At 41.0% G+C, this 23,124-nt stretch overlaps 2 protein-coding genes and 1 long non-coding RNA gene across 10 annotated transcripts in view; 2 read left to right on the top strand and 1 right to left on the bottom strand.

Moving 5' to 3' along the window:
* The window catches only part of ESYT2 (extended synaptotagmin 2), a 69,255-nt gene extending 65,757 nt beyond the window's left edge, over positions 1 to 3,498 (top strand). For all 4 annotated transcript variants that reach the window (XM_028750858.2, XM_028750857.2, XM_028750860.2 and 1 more), the window contains one exon: positions 62 to 3,498. In XM_028750858.2, the coding sequence (XP_028606691.2) occupies positions 62 to 107 (46 nt within the window). In that variant the 3' untranslated portion in view covers positions 108 to 3,498. The remainder of the gene's footprint in view (positions 1 to 61) is intronic.
* On the bottom strand, positions 1,567 to 10,254 carry LOC114607550 (uncharacterized). Its single transcript, XR_013394780.1, has 2 exons — positions 10,033 to 10,254; positions 1,567 to 4,697 (listed from the first exon to the last, which is right to left on the bottom strand). It is a non-coding gene; the product is annotated as an uncharacterized LOC114607550 (long non-coding RNA).
* A 99-nt stretch (positions 10,255 to 10,353) lies between these two features.
* Positions 10,354 to 23,124, top strand: part of NCAPG2 (non-SMC condensin II complex subunit G2) — a 37,247-nt gene continuing 24,476 nt past the window's right edge. For 2 of the 5 annotated variants that reach the window (XM_077936757.1, XM_028750856.2), the window contains exons 1-11: positions 10,354 to 10,459; positions 12,576 to 12,681; positions 12,772 to 12,960; positions 14,494 to 14,608; positions 16,056 to 16,216; positions 17,456 to 17,590; positions 18,271 to 18,365; positions 19,025 to 19,094; positions 20,066 to 20,152; positions 21,446 to 21,541; positions 22,640 to 22,765. In XM_077936757.1, coding sequence (XP_077792883.1) covers positions 12,604 to 12,681; positions 12,772 to 12,960; positions 14,494 to 14,608; positions 16,056 to 16,216; positions 17,456 to 17,590; positions 18,271 to 18,365; positions 19,025 to 19,094; positions 20,066 to 20,152; positions 21,446 to 21,541; positions 22,640 to 22,765 — 1,152 coding nt within the window. In that variant the 5' untranslated portion in view covers positions 10,354 to 10,459; positions 12,576 to 12,603. Of the gene's footprint in view, positions 10,460 to 10,518; positions 10,621 to 10,812; positions 10,835 to 11,850; positions 11,902 to 12,575; positions 12,682 to 12,771; positions 12,961 to 14,493; positions 14,609 to 16,055; positions 16,217 to 17,455; positions 17,591 to 18,270; positions 18,366 to 19,024; positions 19,095 to 20,065; positions 20,153 to 21,445; positions 21,542 to 22,639; positions 22,766 to 23,124 lie in introns of those variants that run through there. The other 3 variants (XM_077936754.1, XM_077936755.1, XM_077936756.1) reach the window with 3 other exon arrangements.

The following is a 23,124-nucleotide window of genomic DNA, read 5'->3' as shown; positions in this document are numbered from 1 at the left end:
TCCATCTTACTTATTCTTGGTGCCTCCAATAAGACTGCTTTTCTTTTTCTCCACCTTCTAGGTATGACCTGACAGAAGATGGTACAAGGCCGCATATTGCACCTTAGGCAGTTTGGGATGCCCGAAGCTCCTGTTCATATACTTTTGCCATCCTTTATATATTTTATCAACATTGTTCACACAGATGTATTAATATTTTTTATAACTCTTAGTTATTAGGCTCAACCAACACTTCCCAACAGTTTTATAATACTTGGACATTATATGTAGGCTTAAGTCCGTTTGTTAGCCTTTTTTCCTTCATTTGTTACAGCTACTTTAATGTGCAATAGGGTTTGTAGAGTAACCATGTTTCAATGGAACCTTTTATGGCATTTGTAACCTTGAGAAAAGTGAGATTTTATCTGGTTTTCCTATCTTGTTTCATATCTCACCAAGGTGTCTGCCATGTAAATAGATGCTATTTTTTTAAAAGAGAGTTTCCCCCAATGGTTTGAAGACAAAAGGAAAATGTAAACACAAATGAGATCTTTTTCTTTTAAATGCACGCTAAAAGTTTAAGGCAAAATGTTTAGGGAACGGTTTTTGCAGCAAAATTGTCTTAATCCTAAAATGACTGATTTCTTTAAAAAGAAAAAAAAAAGTACAGAAGGAATTAATTGAACAGTTAGCCCATATATTTCTGGCCTTAAAGCCTTGCAAAATGGGAGAGTACAAAATATTAACTTTTAATATTTATATAGAAAGATATTCTTGGAATTGCAGATAATTCATATAATTCTAAAATTCATCCAGATGTTATAAAGAAAAGTATATATAATTACTGTACAAAGAAAAATACTGTATGAAAATAAGATGATCATGGTGTTGAAATAATAGTATATTCATCTAGTCTCTTAAGATGCAAAAGTGAAGACTTGAATAGTACAGTGTTTTGTAATGCACTTTTGCAGTCATTGCTTCCTGTTTAGAATTTATTTGCCCCACCTGAAATACCAGAAAATTGCCTATGCAACAGTATGGTTAAGATGTACTACAGATTAAGAATTGATAACCACCCTAATGATTCAGAATCTATGGTGGAATCACATTGACTGTTTTACATATGAAGCTTCTTTAACTGGGTCTCTGGGACGTTTATCAGTGGTATCATAAAATGCCGGCAGGTCTCTTAAAATGGAACTCATATTATAGAAAGCTCAATATCTAGATTTCTGGTTAGCTTTTTCCAGTTGCTTCAATGCTTGGAGCAGTTCCTTCTCTTTTGGGTCTGATCTATGGGAAACACTCACATTCCATTCAAAACACCACTGCATTCTCCTGCAAGGACTAGTTTATACACCACCAGTTTTAAGGAATATGTCACTAGAGATTGAGCAGACCGTGTGCTCCACAAATTCTGCAAAATCAGCCATGAATCTGGAATGTGTGGATCAGAATGATGTTAATGCAGTAAAAATGAGCCATTTAAAATCAAATGTATGTTCTAATCAGTGCAGCTTTTTCATTTGATTTTTACAGGCCCAGGAAATGCAGGAGTGGTTTGCAACAAATGGACTTGATAAATGTTTTGAGCGTGAACGTTTCGCTTCATTTTATTCATTGTTACTTTCGGAACAAAATCAATGGGGCATTGATTATATCTATTGCTTCCTTTTTTTGGAAAGCTTTCTCAGATGGTTTTTAACAAAAATGTATATTTTTGTGGTTTAACCCAAGAAACAGTACACTTCCTCTGCAGACAGTAGCCTCACAATCTTGGGTAAATATGCAATTGCTTTTTAAAAACAAAATAACAATTTATCATTAGTTGATTCTCTTGGGGTGGCTTCTGACTACAAGATAATGTTTATGGGTAAATAAACTCCTGGAATACTAGCTTTATAATTAAACTTTCATAACCTTAATTCTCGCTTTAGACAATTGGAATAATTCAACAGTAACGCCTCCTGCACAAGAACCGTTCAGTTGAGCTTGCACAGAAGAGATTCCCATGTGCCCTTCAAGTATACTAAGACTACCGAAGTGCCTGTCATATAGATGTAGCAGACTGTTCATACCAAGTTTAAAAAACAAATTCATTTTCATTTGTCAGCGTGACACATTTGTACATACCCATTGGCATCCCGTATGTAACATCAAGTTGTATTGTGTCATCTTTTTCTAGGCAGACCTGTGCAGCATCATTCAGATAATTTGGCACATGTACATGAGCTCTGAGAGAGAGGCTCACCATAAACATAGCTTAGATTAAGGTGGTCCCCTACTTCCTTTTAAGCATCTTCACTATATGACCACCGTTAGACAGCTCAAACAAGGGAGAACATATAATAGGAAGAAGAAAAGCCATAAGCTGTAGTTACCACGAGCCCTTATGAGAAATATGAAGACAAGGGAAATGTGACTCAAAGTTAAGTCCTATTGAAGAAAACTACTAACCCATATACCCTAGTATTCTCTCCTGGCTAAAATTGGTATTAGTAAGTAAGAGCATTGTACAGTGGCATTAGTTATGCTGAAATTCCTAAATGATGAGATTCTTGGGAGAGGATGCCATAATGCCAACATGTGGGCATGTAACATTGTAGAACAAACAGGTTTCTCGTTGTGGTCAAAATTCGGCAGGAGGGTCCTACATAATTCTTTTGAGTATCTGAGTACCAGGTATGGTAACCTCTATTTCATGTATCTGCAATACCTTGGCATTAAGAGTAGGATATTGGTGGGAATGCATAGAGGTAATGCAGGCCACTAGGGAACAGTGTGAAATACTTCCAATCTATTATTAAAGTAAAAGCCGTCGCCTTCTCTCTTCATCCCCTGGTATATATCAGTGTTCTTTCCCTACATCCCAAGGTATCCTGCATGAGGAAATAACAAATAGTGAGAGTTATGCCAAATGTGTGCAAAAAGGGATTTGTAACAATGTGAGAAGTCATCAAGGTGGCCCTCAGGTGGAGAGGAGCTCGCTCTCAAAAATCTGGACCAAAATCCTGGCTAATTACAAAGAAATGCTCTTTTCTACCTTTGGAAATCAGAAGCTGCATCCATGAATCTATTCTGTCCACAACTTGGTGGTGGTAAGATGAGGAAGAATGACGTTTCCATTTTCAAATCAAAGACTGAATGTCATCAGACTAGCTTTCCGCGTTCTTTATTTTTTTAATTCTGTGCCTTAAAGGAAAGCTTAAATACTGTGTTTCAACCCAAGCTTTGTTCTCTGTATCTACCAGTTTTTGTTGCGTGCTATTGAAACTGTTCAGTGCTCTATGTTGCTGGAGAGGAAAGCAGCACTTTGCATTTAGAGCTATTATAATCCAAGCACCAAGTCACTATATTACGTGGGTTTTGGATTAAATTATTTGAACCTTCTCTATATCAGGCTTGCAGCAACTGCTGAAGGGAGGAGATAGGGTGATCAGTTTAGTACAGATTGCCTTTTTCGCTCATGTAATTTTGCAATTGCATGTATTTATTCAATAAATGATTCATATGGGAGTTATTGGTGGATCTTTTTTCCCTTCATTCCAAGAAAGTCTTAAATATTTATTTACCTGAAATAACAGGCAGTCATTAGTGCATCAGTGATTTACTGCATTATCAGAAGACATGTATTCTGTGTATGTATGTTGACTACTGAAATCAATAGGAACTTCCAGCGGGACAGGGAAGAGGTTCATTGATAAGCCTAAGCTTATGCCATTGATGAAACTTGAGAAAAAGCAGATAGTTCCTTCCAAGACTTCTGTTGGTTGGATATCTACACTGATATAGCCTCTGTAATTGGTTTCCTGCAGAAGCAACATTTTTCAGAACTCACTTACATTGTGTTACAATGTAGGTATTTCAGAGAAGGTAAAAGGTAAAGGTACCCCTGCCCGTACGGGCCAGTCTTGACAGACTCTGGGGTTGTGCGCCCATCTCACTCTAGAGGCCAGGGGCCAGCGCTGTCCGGAGACACTTCCGGGTCACGTGGCCAGCGTGACATCGCTGCTCTGACAAGCCAGAGCCGCACACGGAAAGGCCGTTTACCTTCCCGCCAGTAAGCGGTCCCTATTTATCTACTTGCACCTGGGGGTGCTTTCGAACTGCTAGGTTGGCAGGCGCTGGGACCGAGCAACGGGAGCGCACCCCGCCGCGGGGATTCGAACCGCCGACCTTTCGATTAGATGGAGCAAATAAGGCATATTTTAAAAATGGTTTTCAGTTCAGAAGAGACACGTCTTGTTCAGTTGCCCAGTGCATGGAAAACTCATAATACTGGGTCAGCTCTGCTTTTCTTTTACTTCCATCAACATTTCAGCTGTGTTAGAAATTCCTATGTGCATTGTCTTACAACAGCTGATTTTGTATTTTCTTGCATTACTTAATTCTGCTTTTTAACCTATAAGCAAAGGCAGCTGTGGTAGCCCATAAGAAATTCAGAAATGCATACTTGGGCAATACTATTATTAGGCCAACCACAAATATCATAAACAGGTGAGCAAGGTACTCACTTCTACAAAGGCACAAAGGCTGGGAGGGGAGGCTGATTTCTGCAGCGGCATCTCAGTCCCCACCACACCTTATGTCACATACGATGGCAGGCGTGAGTAGTTTCTGAAAAGCAGCCTCGTAGGCCCAGTAAGCCAAGTTTGGCCCGCAGGCTGAGGTTCCCTCTGATTTTAAAGGTATGATGTCCATTTAGTCACAGTCTTCTGTTGGGATAAAGAAACACAATGATTGATTCCCCGATTAAAAAATAAATAAATCTAAATCCAGCTGTTACCTGGGTTCGTCTCAATCACTGGGTTCCTTGGTAGGTGGAAAACAGAAATAAACTAGTTTTTAAACTAAGGATGCTGAGATTAACTTTAGTTGCTGTCCTAGGTGAAAACGAAGTCACTAAAAGCTAAAGAAGGTAATTTAAGATAAGTGGTACATTTTTAAGCTATAAGGAGACAAAAAAGTGAGCTCTTGGCAACAGTTCTGATGCAGTCTCAAATAGTGTGCTTTTTCTATCATGCACACAACTCATAAATAGCACTAGATGGTGCTATAGATTCTGATGAATAAGTGCTCTTCCCAGTCAGTTCAGCCTATTCATGGACAAAAGCTAAAAGCTTTAGTTGTACCAGGTTTTTTTCCTGGTATATCATAATTTGAGGAATGTACTATATGTACTATGAATGTGCCCTTTACTATGAAAAATAAATGGTACACGGACTCCGTAGAAATGCAGAAAACATCAAAATTACAAAGTGAACTTCTGCAACCAAAGAGGAAAATAATATTGAAATTGTACAGCTTGCTCCTTGAATGGGAACTGAAAGATGAGGTAATAAAAGAACCAATGATAAAATGGTCACAAGAGCTGGGCCAGACAATTCATTTATACAGAGGGGAAAGATTATGGAAAACTGATATAAATTTTACAGCGTGCTATTCGATTACTATCAAAAATGTATAAAAAATCGAATCTCTGTTGGATGTATCATATGTCGTGGGGGTGCAAAGTGGTGAAACAGTTCTGGATTATGATACATGAAGAGCTTAAAAAGATATTTAGGAGTTCAATCTTTAAAAAACCAGAGGCATTTTTGCTGGGTTTAGTATTGAGTGACATTCCTAAGGATAAAAGGAATGTATTCTTTTACGCAGCCGCGGCAGCCAGAATTGTAGTGGCAAAAAATTGGAAAACTGATAAAATACCAGAATTATTAGAATGGAGAATCAAATTTCTTGAATTCGCGGAGATGGCAAAATTAACAGCATCAATTAGAGACCACTCTAATCAAAAAATTAATAAAGAGTGGGAATGCGTTAAGGAATACATGTAAAAAGTCAGTGCTGGAGCTTAAAAATTAATATGCAAAAGTATAAAAGGCACAAGGAGATAGGATAATATGTTAAGGTTGGAATAACAAAGTGAATAATGTAACAATAACAAAAATAATAGTAAGTAAAGAAGATCACACACAGATGGAGGGAAGTACTGGGCTGTGGGGGAGGGAGGTGAAGGGATTAATTGAAACTGTTAAAAGATTGGTATAGGATTTAAGAGATTTAAATTTTCATAAAGATTCTATAAGGAAAGCTGAAAGCAGCAAGAAATATCAAGTAAAGGTATCGGAGAGGAAATCAGTGTAAATGAAAACATGAGACTTATGGTTTTGTTACATATAATTTTATTTCGGAGTTGTCTGTTTATTTTGGAGTTGTTTGTTGTAAAGAATGTATATCATGTGAATAAAATAATAAAGGATGAAACTGAAAAAAAGAAAGAAAAATAAAATGTTATTAGCCTAAAGAGCTGTAAGTTAATACATAATGAAAAAAACAAAAAAGGCAGTTTTTCCCCTTATCAATGTAAACTATGCTTGTGCATTTAGACCTCTACGCTCCTTCAAGGTGTATAGCCCTACAAATCCACACTGACAGTTCCATAAAAATCCTTCCCCACAAAAGTAATGGTAAATACAGTAACAGTGTGTTAACTATTGTTTTTGTGAGAGCTTTTTAAAAAGCAGATTATGAGATAGGGCATTTGGATGATGGAAATCAGACTTCAAACCCTAAGGAACAGCTAGGTTTCCTAGAATAATGTAATGTAAGAAGGTTCCCTGTGCTGGGAAATTGCAGTACCCTGCAGCAGAAGTAGAATTACAAGAGAAGATATGCATAAGAAATAGAATCTAGTCCTCTGGAAAGTCCCTTGAACTTCTGGCCTGGCCATATTAACATTTGCAGCAGAGTGCATGACAGATGCCCCATTTGCCTAAGTGAGAGGAAGGCAAGCTACTATAGGATTTAGGAGAATTTTACGAGTGATCTTACAATTTTATAAAAATTATTGATGTAATACAGTAAGTGAAATGAAAAATAGAAATGGAAGGAAACATTAAACGTCAATTGCAAAGAAATCCAATAGTGACAAAGTGTATATAAAATAAGCTTTGCTGCAATATAAATAGCTGTTCCAGAATTGTCTCCTCACCACTCAAGTGTGCACTATATAAAAGAAAACTGACTCTCATGTCAAAATAACTGTTTTCTGAAGGGGCATAGATGGTATATAGCCAAATAGATTCGCCAGCTATCATATGATGTCACATTCTGGGAATATTACTTTTGTTACTGCTGATAGCGGTGAATAATACACAAAATTACAATGGCTTGCCTGAGGCATTCTAGACTCCTTGACAGTTAAGAGAGGGATCTCTTCAAGGGGTGGGGGGTGGGGGGTGGGGGACAAGATTGTCTGATGAAGGGACAGCATGGAAGCAAGCTTGCATTTGCTGTTGCTCAGCAACCTTGTATTGAAGGCCCCCTTTCCCAGATTGCTTTAACAAGATTTGACGGGAGAAGGATAGTTAAGTATATGATTAATAAAAAAGGTATAGATTATTCTGAACTGATGTGCAGACACGTCAAAATGGAATTGTACAATTTAGGTACTGTTGAAGGATGACATCCTGCAAAAACTTGACAACTGGCTCATTATTACCTGCACAAAGCAATTCTTACATCCCTTTTTTGTTTTCTGCTGTATCACTTAAGATCTGATCTTTGTTATTATTCAGCCTCCTATGATTTCTGTGTCAAGATCTAGTTGCAGGGACATGTTGAAATAAAAACCTGAATTTAATAAGCTATGTTAAATTGTAGGGAGAGCTGTATTTCAGTGAGTTTACCTGATGGGTACCTTTCAGAGTTGGAAGCATTGATAAATTACTGCAAATTACTGCAAATGGAAGTGCCAGCCAATTAATTAGGCATATATCCCTGCTTTACAATGGCTGCTCTTATTTAAACTGCCTCCACACTGTTGCTGTAGGGCTGTTAAAGCTGAGCTGTAAACAGCAGTCAGAGGGGAGCGGGGAACCAGTTGTTGTGCCAAGGAATTGGAGTCAAGGAATTGAGCCAGAGAACCGAAGAACATGCCAAAGCCAGAAATATATCCGGCAACGACTCAGCCCAAAGTCTGAGAATATGTCACTGTCCAGACTCCAGGACGGTACCACAGTCTGCAGTTGTGGGAGTTGCACATGCACAGAGTGTTGTGGGTTCCTGGTTCCAGTTCTAGCAGCGACAGTTTTCTTTGAGTAACTCAGATTATTTTTAACTTTACTTCACTTTCTATTCCTGCCCCTGCACAATACACTTTAATAAAAGCTGCTTTCTCATATATTTGTTTTATAAAACTCTTTTCCATATAAGTGCCTAGCTCCATATAAATGTCTAAAAATTTAATAAACCCTGAAGCCAAATGTCATTACAATGTATTTTACCCCATTGGGGGAAAAAGTCATCTTTGTCAACTTCTGGTTCGTACTCTGCATATACTCTGGGGCTAGTCTACACCATATTGGCCTCCCCATTTAGATTTAGGTGGCATCATTACAGCTGGAAGCAGAAAGGTTCTCTGTCAGGTAGCACTTTTAAATGACAAATTAGGAATCCTAACATATAATAAAAAATGTGCATATAAATTTAGAAAAAGAAATGACGGTTCTGCTGCTTTCTCTCTGAGGTAGTAAGCTTCATACCATATAAACAATTTCAATAAATTCAAAATGCTATTCTATTTCTTAACAGCATCTTGGCAGTCAAAAACAAGTCTCTTTTTCAACTGCTCCTCAATCCATAGTTCCACTTGAGGTGGCAGAGCAGCATGCCAATTTCTGATACTTTTAACTGGCTCTTAATTGTAACATGTAAGGTCTGGGGAACGAATGCAGCCCTCCAGACCCCCCTTTCAGTCCCACGCCACAACCCCCATTGGCCCTGCGCAACTGGAATATGAACTCTGATAATGCTTCTTACTTGCCGTGACAGAGGTTAGAGTGATGCACAGTAGACAAAGTACAATTTGCTTTACTTGGCTCACCCACTTTTGCCAGGCTCATCATTGCTGGCCCTCAGAAAGCCACCCAGGAGGTAATGCTTGTGCTGGAAGAAAAAAAAAATCCCAGCCCCAGCAGCAGACAATATATTGGGCTGCAAGGCTGAATAGTACCTTGCAGTGCAATCCTCGCTATACTTACTCATTATTTAGCACACTTGATGTATTTATTCATAGAACTGGGCCAGTTGCTGCTTCTCAGCCTAACCTATCTCACAGGGTTGTTGGGTAAGTGAGGCCAAAAACCACGTACACCACCTCAATTGCCTTTGAGGTCGGATATAAAGGCAATAAATATTCAGAAGGCCCAAGGCTTCAAACTCTGCACCGGTTAACGGGCAGAAAGCCCCTGACTGAACACAGTGGGACTTCTTCCCGAATAAAACCTACATAGAACTGAAATATTAATGATGAGTGTGAATACTTTGGGGAAATGTTTTAAGAGGTATAAACAGTCAAATAAAACTTCCAAGTGGGGATTGACTTTTGGGCAGCAGTCAACAACAACTTAGAAATGGAGGCTCCATGATCACTGCAGATGGTGACAGCAGTCACGAAATTAAAAGACGCCTGCTTCTTGGAAGAAAAGCAATGACAAACCTAGACAGCATCTTAAAAAGCAGAGACATCACCTTGCCAACCAAGGTCCGTATAGTAAAAGCTATGGTTTCCCAGTAGTGATGTATGGAAGTGAGAGCTGAACCATAAAGAAGGCTGATCGTCGAAGAATTGATGCTTTTGAATTATGGTGCTGGAGGAGACTCTTGAAGGAAATCAGCCCTGAGTGCTCACTGGAAGGACAGATCCTGAAGCTGAGGCTCCAATACTTTGGCCACCTCGTGAGAAGAGAAGACTCCCTGGAAAAGAGCCTGATGTTGGGAAAGATGGAGGGCACAAGGAGAAGGGGATGACAGAGGACGAGATGGTGGGACAGTGTTCTCGAAGCTACCAGCATGAGTTTGACCAAACTGCGGGAGGCAGTGGAAGACAGAAGTGCCTGGTGTGCTCTGGTCCATGGGGTCACGAAGAGTCAGACATGACTAAACGACAACAAAAAAATTGTGTTTGGGATTGCAGTACCTCACGTGACCGCCAGCATGTCTCGAGAGCCCCCCCCCCCATAAACGCCAGACAGACGGGAGTTTTACCTCACGTCTTAATACATATTATTTCTGAAAAACCAACCAGCCACCTCACCGAACGAACCCCTTAAGCGCGCACAATCCCACACCCTTTGCAATCGCCCTGAAGGCCTTGAAACGCAGCAGCGCCACCACTGAGACAGGCGCTTCGGCCTCCGGGTCCCAACGGAAGGCTGACGGGCAAGTGCGCACGCGCGAGGCGGCGAATGACCGGAAGAATTCTCGCCGCGCGGCCTTTCCCCGCCCCTTTCCCTTCCTTTCTCACCTCACCTCCCCGCCCCTCTCCCCGCCCTTACTTCCGAGCTTCGTCCAATGACTAGCCGCTCGCCGGCCTCTGTGGCGCGCATGCGTCGTCTCTTGACGTTGCCGCTCGCGGGAGAATTCGAATCCAGCTGCGCGGGCGCCAAACGGAGCTGGTCGTGGATTCTCAACGGTGAGTTTTGAGGGGAGAGCGCGAGGCCGTGGCAGGTGAATTACAAACGGAATTATGCTAGAGTAAGCTAGGTCTGTGGTAACCTATTCTTGACAGTGGCCAATGCCCAGCAGCTGCCTGCTAGTCAGGGAGCCGGAAGGGTGGGCGTCTTGTGGAAAAAGGTAAAGGAACAGGCCTGCTATATTAATGGCAAGGACCCGCCCAGCCCTGCTTTCTCTATTCCACATCTTATTCAAACAGCTTATTATCGTCCCGTCCCGTCCCTTTTTCCTCGTGTGACGTGCCTTTTCGATAGCAAGCCTCGGGAAAAGACTGTCTTACTATACTGGCGTTTGTAGGTTGCTCTGGGTGCCTTTTCTGCTCGAAGAAAGTGAGGTAAAAGCACACCTTTGAAATGGTTTGTTGTTATTTAGTGACTTCTAGGTGCACCTGGGACGCAGGTGGCGCTGTGCGTTAAACCACAGAGCCTCGGACTTGCTGATCAGAAGGTCGCGGTTCAAATCCCCATGACGGGGTGAGCTCCTGTTGCTCGGTCCCTGCTCCTGCCAACCTAGCAGTTCAAAAGCACATCGAAGTGCAAGTAGATAAATAGGTACCGCTCTGGCGGGAAGGTAAACGGCATTTCCGTGCGCTGCTCTGGTTCGCCAGAAGCAGCTTAGTCATGCTGGCCACATGACCCGGAAGCTGTACGCCGGCTCCCTTGGCCAAAAAAGCAAGATGAACCCCAGAGTCGGTCACGACTGGACGTAATGCTCAGGGGTCCTTTACCTTTACCTTTAGGTGCACCTGAAACAGGGAAGTGACAGGAGGAGGGGGGAGGTTGTATACAAGGTGGAAATTATTTTACTTAACCTAGGTCTATTTATTTCAGTGGTCTGTAGTGGTAGCTCAGGTTACAGACGCTTCAGGTTATAGACTCCACTAACCCAGAAATAGTACCTCGGGTTAAGAATTTTGCTTCAGGATGAGAACAGAAATCGCACAGTGGCAGCGGGAGGCCCCATTAGCTAAAGTGGTACCTCAGTTAAGAACAGTTTCAGGTTAAGAATGGACCTCCAGAACGAATTAAGTACTTAGCCCGAGGTACCACTGTACTGTTAATTAGAATAGAATAGAACCCCATACATATGGGAACAGAGGTACATTATGATGAAAGGAGAATTGTGTGTTTGCCTTCAGTTCCTTTTTTAGAAAAAGAAACAATATAAAAAATATTCTACCTTCAACTTCAGAAATATGTGGTTGGGGGAAAAAGGGGTAGGGTTGGCTTTGGGCGGAGGTGGGGAGCAATTGGCCACAGTAAACATGCTGTAGCCAAAAAGAGCGAGGAAAGAAAACCTATGGATACTTTCATCTTTGTCATCTCTTTTCTTAAAATTCATATTGTGCAGGACAATAAAGAAGTGAGAATCGCCAGTAGCTAGAACTAGTGAGCTATTGTGGTAAGGCTAGTTATACTACATGTTCTGCCCAGTTGCCATAACAGTTGCCAGTCCATTAATTTACTTAAGAAGTATAGAAACATAGAGATTCAGTACCTAAAGCAGTGTACGGAATAACCTAAAACTACTGATATTACCAAAAATAGCAGTAAAACATCCATTGCTGCCAGATGGGCAATAATTCATGGCCAAATTAAAACAGCAGCAGTTAAATACATTGTTATGTGGTGGAAAAAAATCCATCTTTAGAAAGAGCCAGGCCAACAGTGTAGGAGACAGTTGCTCCAAGGAGTCGAAGTGCAGATGTTGCCAGGTTTAAAGGAGGTAACCTAGTGGGACAGTGGTTAGTGAGGTAATAGATCTTTTCTTGGAAGCAAGCAACCTGAAGGCAAGGTTTTTCTTTTCTTTTTTTGCGAGGGAGGGGGAGGAAACAAACCATAATCACTAGTTTGCACCTAGTATGAAACCAGTCTCTGGTTTGTTTCCACTCTAGTGTGTCAAGGGAAGGAGCAGGGGAGAAGCAAATCGGAGACATTTGAGCAGTCTGCACCTACATACTTCTAATTCATATTAAAAATGTAATGCGGTGTGTGAACTAGGTTTGTATGCCAACCAGTTCTGAATTGCTGTTCTGGCATTAAATTGGATTTCCTGTTGCAATGTTTTCCTCTTAGACTTTTATGGATTACGAAGTAATACAACATGGCAAAACGTGAAGCTTTTCTTCAGGCTGCTTTTAATGGTGCCAACAAGGAGTTCTTGCATTTTATCCAACTTCACGTAAGTAAATATGAAGAGGAAAAAAGTGCCTGGAGTGGGATGAAACGCTTTTGTTCAGTGACAAACTTTTGGTTTGAATTATTTTTACAGAAAGATGCAGCAGATCCATTTGATTTGAATGAGTTGTTGCAAGAATTATCTAGGAAGCAGAAAGAAGCATTGTGGGAGAAGTTAGCACAGTGGTTGGCACAAGTTTTAGTGGAAGACCCAACAGAAGAATGGCAGAGAGTTGGAGAAGACAGTGATGATGACATGGAAATTGAGACGGCTGCTAAAAGGGTATTTCTTATAACAGATTCCTGCTATGTTTCATGAGCTGATACAATTACTGTAATTATTTATTCATTTGTTCATTTATGTGGCTATCACCTTAGACACCAGAAGCCTTTCATATGCACTCCTTTTATGTCAGTTTCATTTACATCAGGGGTGGGGATCCTTTTGGCCTGGCCAGCCAGATTTTTAGCTTCTCTACCCTTGTCAGCTGGGTTCAGGCATACTAGCTTGAGTTCAGACACACTCAAACCCTACACAAAGCAGGATTGAATCCCCTGTGCAACTGTGTTTACTCCCCCCCCCCACCTGATTGCATATATATGATTGCAGGCATGAGGCAGGTGGCCAGGGTTTCTGAAAAACAGCCCCATAGGACGAATGGGAAGGCCCAAGTTTGGCCTACAGACTGGAAGTTCCCCACCTCTTGATTTACATCCTGTAGTTCCCTGTCAGAATGGCTTATGCTGGGCTTCCAGGCCTCTCCACACATTGTCCATTCTAGCTTTTATGCAGCAGAGGGGCCAGGGGAAAACATGCTGGTAATGGTTTGAGAATCTCAAATGCAAGTTGCAGATGGCTTTGTTAACATGAATGAAGTGAAGGCTTATTATTTATCAAAATCTCAACTGCTTTTTTCAGGAAAGCAGTGCAGAATTGTGTGAGTTTTCTTCACTATACTGTACTGAAAATAATGGCTTACAGCTAATTTAGACCCATTGATTTAAGTGGATCTACTCTGATTAGAGCGTGATTGGACACAACCCAGTCTGCTCAAGGGTTCTTTGAAACCTATTCTCTCTTAAAGAAAACACAGTTACCTAGTCTGTCCACTTAGGTTAATTGGCTCTCAGCTCCTAATTCAATGAATTTATTTGTACTTGGTTCAAGTTCTTTTGCTGAAAATTTGTAGATACATGGATAATTTTTTTAACAGCTTAAGGAAGAGTGCTGTGTTACTTCAAAGCTTATATTCTGCACCATGAATATGAATTCACATCAGTTGATTGGATGTTGTTGTAAAACCTGTTTGTAAGTAGTTGCAAACTGGTGCAAAGTTTTTTACTTGTTTTGTTTTTGTTTTCTAAACCTCAAAACTTGAACAGTGGCAGATCCTGAAAAAGACAAGGAAACGAAAATATGCTGCAAGGAGGAGAAAAAGACATACAAAAATTAGTGCCCTATTAATTTCAGTGAGAGAGCTTAACATGTGTTTAAATATTTTCTGCTGGAAAGTGCTTGACTGGCTAGATCACGTTTATGATGTTTGGAAAGACACTTACTCTCACAATAGGTTTTAATGGAGGATCACAGCAGTGCTGCTCTACCATAATTGTAAATACTGCCTAGTAAAAAATAAATTAGTACCTGTATTTAATAAAGGGAGGACATACTTAAATACCTTTCAGCAAAGGATTTTATTCCAGCTAATATTAAGCCAAATCATACTGCTTTCAGTTTTTCTTGAATAATTGTGGCCTGATGTTGTAGTTTAACTTCATAGCCTTGTTAAGTAAGTGTACCTCTCTCAACTTTTAGGAAGAAACCACAGCTGTCATCCATGGTGTTGCCACTGTAGTTACTACTTCCATACCCACAGTAGATGAAAATGTAAACATCAAAGCTCTTTTAGAATGTGCACTGATATTAAATGGTATGTATTTCAGTTGATCTCAGCATACTAGGATCTTTGGTATATTGATAGTGCTAAACATCCTTTGTGTGAACAAGCAAATATTTAAAATAAAAGGAATGCCACTTCTGGGAGTGGAAGTAATTTAAACCTACTGACTTACGGCTTTCTTCATACAATTGCATGTTCCTTGAACATTTAAAACCCATCTTTTCTTTAGCTATTATTGTTCCTTTATGGCATATTTTGAAAACCATATTACATGTCATATAACCACTTATCTCATAACAGATTCACTGGTTTGCATAGCAACAAAGTAATAATCTAAAATGTTGGTGTAAATATTGTATCTGTTGATATGTTTATAGCTTAACAAGTGGGCGTAAGTGCTTTACAAGCTTCAAGTACTCTTGATGTGGGTTTCAGACTGTAAAACAACTGGAATGAACTTACTGAAACAAAACTATAACCTTGGTCATACCACAAATTCATTCAAAGCTAGTTCTTAAGTGTGGTCCATCCCCTGTTTAGTTATACGCACCTCATAGGAATCACTGTATTTCTTGCCTAACCTGGAATGAGAATATTCTGTGGTAGGAGAGCGGAGGGTCTCCCCTTTGCCTGTACTATCATCCCGACCAGAATGGTCCCTCCCCCATAATCCATTCACAATAGAGTGCGCCTACTGGGACCAATAAAAGGGACGCGGGTGGCGCTGTGGGTAAAACCTCAGCGCCTAGGGCTTGCCGATCGCATGGTCGGCGGTTCAAATCCCCGCGGCGGGGTGAGCTCCTGTCTCTCGGTCCCAGCTCCTGCCCACCGAGCAGTTCGAAAGCACCCCTAAGTGCAAGTAGATAAATAGGTACCGCTTTCTAGCGGGAAGGTAAACGGCGTTTCCGTGTGCTGCGCTGGTGCCGGCTCGCCAGAGCAGCTTCGTCACGCTGGCCACGTGACCCGGAAGTGTCTCCGGACAGCACTGGCCCCCCGGCCGCTTAAGTGAGATGGGCGCACAACCCTAGAGTCGGACACGAGTGGCCCGTACGGGCAGGGGTACCTTTACCTTTTTACTGGGACCAATAGAAGCTTTTATGCCATTGAAAATATGAGGCACCAAGCTCCCCTGATTCTCAATGGGACCACGGGAGAAATAGTTAAAGCCACCCAGACTATGGACCCAATCCAATTTGGGTCCCCCTGGTTTACCTGTTTATGTTTTACAAAATTATGTTTGCCGTGGTTAACTGTGCTCCTAAGGTCACATTAAATTTTCCTAAGAAATTTAAATGACAGAGTTACAGAGTTTGGCAGTAAAACAATTTTTCGAAAAGACAGCTGTCTTTTGGCTGGCATTTTGGACAGCAACATAAGAAAATCAGCGTTGAGTTACGTTTCTTGAAGCATTTTAAGATTGCTAGCGGTCTCTTTTTGACACATAAATTTAATTGTGCTTGCTATGATTTTGTTGCAGGCATTCTTTACACATTACCTGACTCTGAAAAATCTCTGCTGGGAGCCATCCAGTGCCTATGTGAGCGATGGTGGGAGAAGGGACTTCAAAGAAAAGAAGTGTTTGGGAAAAGTGCTTTCATCATGCTTCTGAAAAAGAGTCTTGAAAAGAAAATTGTTGTGGTATGCTTTAATTAATGAGTTAAGTCATGTTTATATACACTGGGGACTGCCACCCCTGCTCGCTCCACTTGCCGTCCCCAGCTACTCACCCCGCACTTCCCTGCCCTCTTGAAGTACCTTCAGGCCCAAACATGCCCCCTAAGATGGATGCCAATGTTTAATTTAACCTTTCACTATGTCCATGCTAAAGCTTCAGGATAGCTTCCCCACTCTGTATGTCAGGGCTATCCAGAAACAGCTTTACCCCTCTGCCCAATCTTCCAGGCTACTCAGGAGAAGATCATACTTCAATAGGCTGCATTAATCCAGATCACCTATCTCAGCTGGAAATGGGTAGGATGGATCAGTGTTGGGTGGCCTTTGCAAGCCTTCCCACTCTCCCCCTGTCACTGCTGCCGTAGAGAGCCAGAGAAGTATGGCTGTATATTTCCTCCCATCTCCTGCAGGAACCAGTAGCAGTGATGGGGAGAGCGAGAAGACTTGCAAAGCCTGTCCCACACTGATCCATCTGCCCTCACTTACTTCCTACTCACCTGAGGCTGCTTGTCTACTGAAACAACTCCCTAGCAACCATCTGCTAGATTGCCACTTTGTTCCTCCTGGCCTCTGACACTGCTGAAACTAAAAGAGTGATGTCAGTGTCAGGTGCATGGCAACAGCAAAGTAGGGCAGTTGCTGAGGACCTGTCCTGGCTGTTCTTTTGCAGCTTGTCTGGGCCTCCCACTACCCATGCCATTTGCTCACTTGCTCATCTGCCTGCCTGTTTTTCTTTTGCCACGTTGCAGTTTGTGTGGCCACCAGTACACGACCATGTGAACTGCAGCATGGCAACATTTTTTGCAACATCTTGTACAGATGTACAGAAACTTGTACAGTAGTACCTCTGGTTAAGTACTTAATTCGTTCCGGATGTATGTTCTTAAGCTGAAACTGTTCTTAACCTGAAGCACCACTTTAGCTAATGGGGCCTCCTGCTGCCGCCGCGCCGCCGGAGCCCGATTTCTGTTCTTATCCTGAAGCAAAGTTCTTAACCTGAAGCACTATTTCTGGGTTAGTGAAGTGTGTAACCTGAAGCATATGTAACCTGAAGCGTATGTAACCCGAGGTACCACTGTAATTAATTTGTGCTTGAGCTAATTGATACTGTAAGCTCCAGTACTTTGGTGCATATTGCATGACTGAAAGATGTCTCTCACCTCATAATCCTCACACACAAATGCAATTGTGCATCTCCCCTAGGGTGTGGATATAGTCCGTCTATGGCATCTTCACCGGGCTTTACTGTGTTTTGATTATGACTCGGAGGAGAGTAATGAAGTGAAAGATTTGTTACTCAGGTGCTTTATGAGTATTGGCCATATTAAAAAAGAAGAGGTAAGCGTGCTTTTCCTAAATATATCTTCTCACTGTTTTAAAATTAATGGGTGATAAGTTGATGCCTACAAAAAATAAAACAAGTCTTAGGGAGGGGGAACATGGAATTTCTATTTCTCACAAGGTATGTATGTTCAGCAACCTGATGAATGCAGGATATCTACTTGCCTTCTACCCCATTCTTTGAAGAAAATAGTTAAGACCTACTTTTGGGGGGGGGGGAATTCTTTTGCTTGTTTGGCTACAGATATACTGGGTTTTGGAAGGGTTTTTCTGGTCAAACATATTGGAGAAGTGGATCTGTCACCCTCCAAATGTTATTGGTCTCCAGCTCCCATCAGCTAAAGTCTAAAACCATCTGGAGGGCTGCAGGTTTCCTACCCCAGGATTACTTATGCTGTGTGTGGGTGTTGTTACTTTTAAAGAACTTGGTTTCAATTGTGTGTCATGCTGCTGTAATATATTAAGTATTTTGTTAGCTGCCTTGAATACATGTTGTGCAGTGCAATCCCATCAATATTTACTCAGAAGTTATCTTCTGTTCAAATAATCTTGTTGTCAAGAAAATAAGAATAGTATATTATAGCCGTAAACCCTATGAATGTCACGTTACTTAGTTGTGAATATTAAAAAACCCATTTGGCTCTTTGTGAAGTTACCTTGCCTTACATCTCTTTCAGGGGAGAAGATTCCTGAGTTTTCTTTTCACATGGAACGTGAACTTCATTAAAATGATACATGGGACTGTTAAAAATCAGCTGTTGTGTTTTCCTAGGTATGTTGGACTGAAGGCACTTGCTACCACTTTGTTTTATGCTTGTGGTCATGCCCATACCCCAAAATGTGTATAGGTAGATAATATAGTGGGGCCATAAAACTATTAGGGAAAATACATTCATATCCTAAGACATAATTATATACCTATAAGTGCCAGGCAAAAAACTTTCTTCTGTAACCAGACCTTTGCCTATCTGTGGCCTTTTAGAAGGGGGTGGGATGTTTTAACTGTATGTCTCAGTTTCCTCTCTGCTTTAATGTATCTTTGTGGGCTTTTTTTTCTTCATTTAATGTTTGTATGTTGCTCTGGGTAAGATAAAGATGATGATGATGATAATAATAAGGATTCAGTTTCTTATAGAATATCTGCCTCTGTCCATTACAAGAAGGTTTCAGAACCCTTTGCCTGTTGTAGCTTATTAGAGTGGCCAGATTAGGGCTGAGTGAATTGTGGAGGTAATAAATGCCTCTTGAAGGTGTGTTCTCAACAGTTATTTTGTGAAGTCTGTTCTAAAGGAATCATCACTTGAACCAACTGATCTTGGTTGTGCAGTCTTGACTCAGAGTGCATGGTGACATAGTGGCAACTTAACTCAAAATAGTTAATAGCCCTAGACTGTTTCCTAATCTTAATTATATCTTCATTTACTAATGCAGGTCCCTGATGACACACATTGCTGAAGTTTATTTCAGAGCCTGGAAGAAGGCTTCAGGGAATGTACTGGAGGTATATTGTTTCAAAGTTGCTACTTGTCTTTGCTCTTAAATGTGCTGGCACTCTAAATCTTGAAGCCAGTGTAGGTAGAGGCAACCAGATTGTGTACATATCACAACTACAAGCAAGCAAGGTGAAAGGCCGCCTTTACTAGACACTTAGCAGAAAGATCAGTTGTAAATAAGAGCACTGATACTGACATATCCAAGAGGTGTATGGATCTTCTATGCTAAGTAGTCAGTCTTTCTTTGTGGAGGAACAGTTATTTTCAGGAGGACTGATACAGCATTCATTATCTTCAGTACACAATTCACGTGAAGACTCAGTGGCCTAAGCTCTATTTGCATTAGCTCCATTCACAGGCATCTGGCAGTTGGATGGAACTACTTCTGCAGGGATCAAGACACTGGGAAATTAGGCTCTCGTCAATACAGCTCAAGGTGCCAAACCACAATAGCATTAAACAATTATAACAAAAAATAGGCCATCAGAATAAAAATACAGAAAATATAAGCTGCCAATTAAAAAACAGCTTGATCAAACAGCCTCCAGCAATTTGAAACAATTCAGTAAGTAGGAGAGATTAAAAACCACTTTTGATTCCCAAAGTCTTCCTGTAAAGAATGTTTTGGCAACCTTACTGAAAACTGTTTAATTGGGGTCCAGGCAAGCCTCCCATAGGAGCCAGTGCCAGAGTGCAGGTGCAGCCACAAGAAAGTTCCTCTCCTTGGTCCCTACCAAATGTACTTCTGGCCTTAGGACACAGAGGATGGCCTCTGTTGAAGATCTTGGTAGGCAGTTGGTCCTGTACAGGAGAAAGCATGTCCTTCAGATATACTGGTCTCAAACTGTAATGGGTTTTGAAGACAACGCAGGCATTTAGAATTTGGTTCAGAGACAAGTTAGAAGTCAGGTGCAGTTGCTTCAATAACTTAGCCCTAATTTTTCATATTGATGAGGATGTGTATTTGTTCTTATTTTAGGTGATTGAACATAGTTGCATTCAGGATTTCATGCATCATGCAATTCACCTCCCCAGGAACTCTCCATTAAACTCTAAAGTGCGAGAGGTGCGTTGATATTCATGTTAAACCAGTGGCTTTCAGAATTCCTATCTTTTCCCTTTCCACACTTTTGCCTTGCAGGGTGATCCCCCAGAACACATATTGTTCTCTCCTGAAGCTGTTCACAGCAAGAGAACACTGATGGCAAGTGGCAAGCTGTCTTTTAGAAAAACTTCTCCAGTATTGAGGAACCCAGAACAACGGGAGCGCACCCCGCCGCGGGGATTCGAACCGCCGACCTTTCGATTGGCAAGCCCTAGGCGCTGAGGCTTTTACCCACAGCGCCACCCGCGTCCCATGGGATGCGGTGCAAATCCTCCTGTTGCAACTGGCCTATTACTTGCTGAGCATCATGGCTGAGTGAGAATTTGAATCTAGGTTTCCCCAGTCCTAGTCTAGCCCTCTAACCCAGAGCTTTCCAAACGGTGTGTCGCAACACGATAGTGTGTCAGCTGCAGTGTGCAGGTGTGTCATGCAAATGCTCCTCCTGGGGCTGGAAAGGGGTTAGTTAAACTATGGTTTGCTAGTAAAACTGCATTACTGTGTTGCAAAATGATGCATGTTTAAAAAGTGTCTAACCATACAATAACAAATTATTTAATTTGAAAAGTATATGTTCCAATTGTTATTGTGTGTCACAAAAGTTTGACCCTCAGCATTGTTGCTTTTTCTGAAACCTCAGTTTAACCTTAACCAGACTACTCTGGGGGTGATGAATAGGATCCAGCTGGCAGGCCAGATCCTGAACTTGCCCACTCTTGGATGGGCCCTTTTTGATGGGTACATGGGGCTGCCCACCTGTACATCACCTGCCATCACTATGATGGGAGGCAGGGTTGCTCCTAAATGAGCATTTAATTCCTATTGGGTACAGTACATACAAATAGTTGTGTGGTTCTTTTGCTCTATCAGTAGCTAATTGAAATGTCTACACTCTTCATTCTTTCCAATATTCGTGAGTATCATGTGGTCAAAGCATCTTCATAAGGAAAACACTTTTTAAGCATAGCATATAGCAGCAGTAACTGACGGTGCTCTCCAAATGTTGGAGTCCTATCAGTTCCAAGTAGTATGACCAGTGGTCAAGGATGATGGGAATTGTAGTCCTGCATCTGGAGGGCATCACATTGGCTCTCCCTAGCATTTAAGATCATCTATGGTTGTCTGCTTACACAAACCACAGGAATTCTTATTTTGCAAAAGCTAATCACTGGATAAAAGGAGTTGTATTTCTCAAATAGCCCATGAAATGAAGTGACTAACTTCCTGCATCCTTTGCATTTATTTTCATTTTGTCAGTTGCTGATCTATTTCCACAAACAAAACAAATGTCGCCAGGGAGTTGAAGAAGTTGTTTATAGACTTTATCAACCAATTCTTTGGAGAGCATTGAAGGTAATTGTTTAAAATGTTACCTATCATCTTTGCAGATATTTTTACATCAAGATTGTTGAAAAGGAGTTGAAAAATAATTGGACCTTTTTAAAGGTAGCTTCCAATATTATTCTGTGTTGTAAGTCACCACTGGCCAAGCCTAGTCAAGCATCAATCTGACAAAATAGATGGTGCATACTCTCTTCTGTGCCAAGTACCACTACAAAGCTGCTCTCGGTTGAGAAGGGTTTTTTTCTTGTAAATAAGGGTTCAACTTGTTTTGCATAGGGTGGCACTCCCCTTCATGGAGTGGAGATCCTCCAGAATCTGGCTTTGCTTCTGAGTTTCAGTATAATTTTATTTTTGCTTTGTGAGTCACCCAGATAACTTTTGTTATGGTGTGGCTGTATGAAAGTAGTAAGAAAGCAAATAATACATAAAATATAAATTTAATAAAAGAAGAAGAAGAGGAAGAAGTTCAGAAAATGGCTGTGGACGGGTTTGCTTATGCCCAGGTCCAGCTGGTGCACCTTTTTACTTTTTTTACAAGAGTACATGATGGCTTTTATCTTGACGTGGAACCACAGAGAGAGCTCTGCTTCTGAAGAACTAGCTCTTTGCACGTATTTGTTAAGCACTATTGTGCAGATAAATGTGCCATCAGGTGCCTGCTAGCTTAGAAGCAGCTAGCTTATTTAGCCATAATAAGTAAGATCCCTTGCCTGCTGCTGTGTGGAAAGGGAAGAAAAGTCTAGTGTAGTTGCAATTTACTTAAAGGTCTGAAACGGAATTATATTTTTATAATCTCATTGAGTGGAGAAAATTGAGGTAAAATGGAAGCAAAAGCTTCTGAGCAGCTTGTCCTGGCTGTGTTGGAGGCGGGTTGGAAAGGGACGGGGCAAATAAGCCCGAGGCTTTCGTAGGCTCATTCTTCTAAGGTTAAACTATTGTTTATAGTTGAATTCAAATGGGACCATTAACACTGCTGCAGGTTCACACTTTAAACTCACTGTGCACCCTTGCTTTTAACACATGACAATGATTTAGGCATTAAAGATTTGCTTTGTCCATGGTTTATATAACTAAAATTTACTTGACTATTTTCCTGCTTTGTAACAGGCCAGAAACTCGGAAGTCCGATCAAATGCAGCATTGCTATTTGTTGATGCATTTCCAATTCTTGATCCATCTTTTAATAAAGAAGATATGGAAAACGAAATCCAAAGGCAATTTGATGAGCTCTTTGTAAGTCTACTGTGTGTTTCTCTCCCCACCCTCCATCAAGCTAGTTTTATTTAAGGTTAGCAAAAATAAGGAAATCCATTTTGCTGGAAAATGGAATTGGAGACATCAGTGCTTTTTTATTTTTACAAGTAGCTGTCTTGCTTTATTTTGAGCTTTTCAGCATCTTCATAATTACAAAGCAACCTAAAAGTAAAAAAACTGAAAACATAGTGACATATCATCTAGCCTGATAAGAACCTAACAGAATAGTGAAAGCCAATTGCTTCTCTTTTCCTCTTCCCTTCAATACTAGAATATAATGTTATTGTATAAATGTACATACACATTTATTTGGATCATTGGCTCCCACAGAAACTTAA

Source organism: Podarcis muralis, chromosome 12, assembly GCF_964188315.1.
Source record: "Podarcis muralis chromosome 12, rPodMur119.hap1.1, whole genome shotgun sequence".
Lineage (NCBI taxonomy): Eukaryota > Metazoa > Chordata > Lepidosauria > Squamata > Lacertidae > Podarcis > Podarcis muralis.
This window is presented reverse-complemented; position numbering and strand designations above follow the sequence as displayed.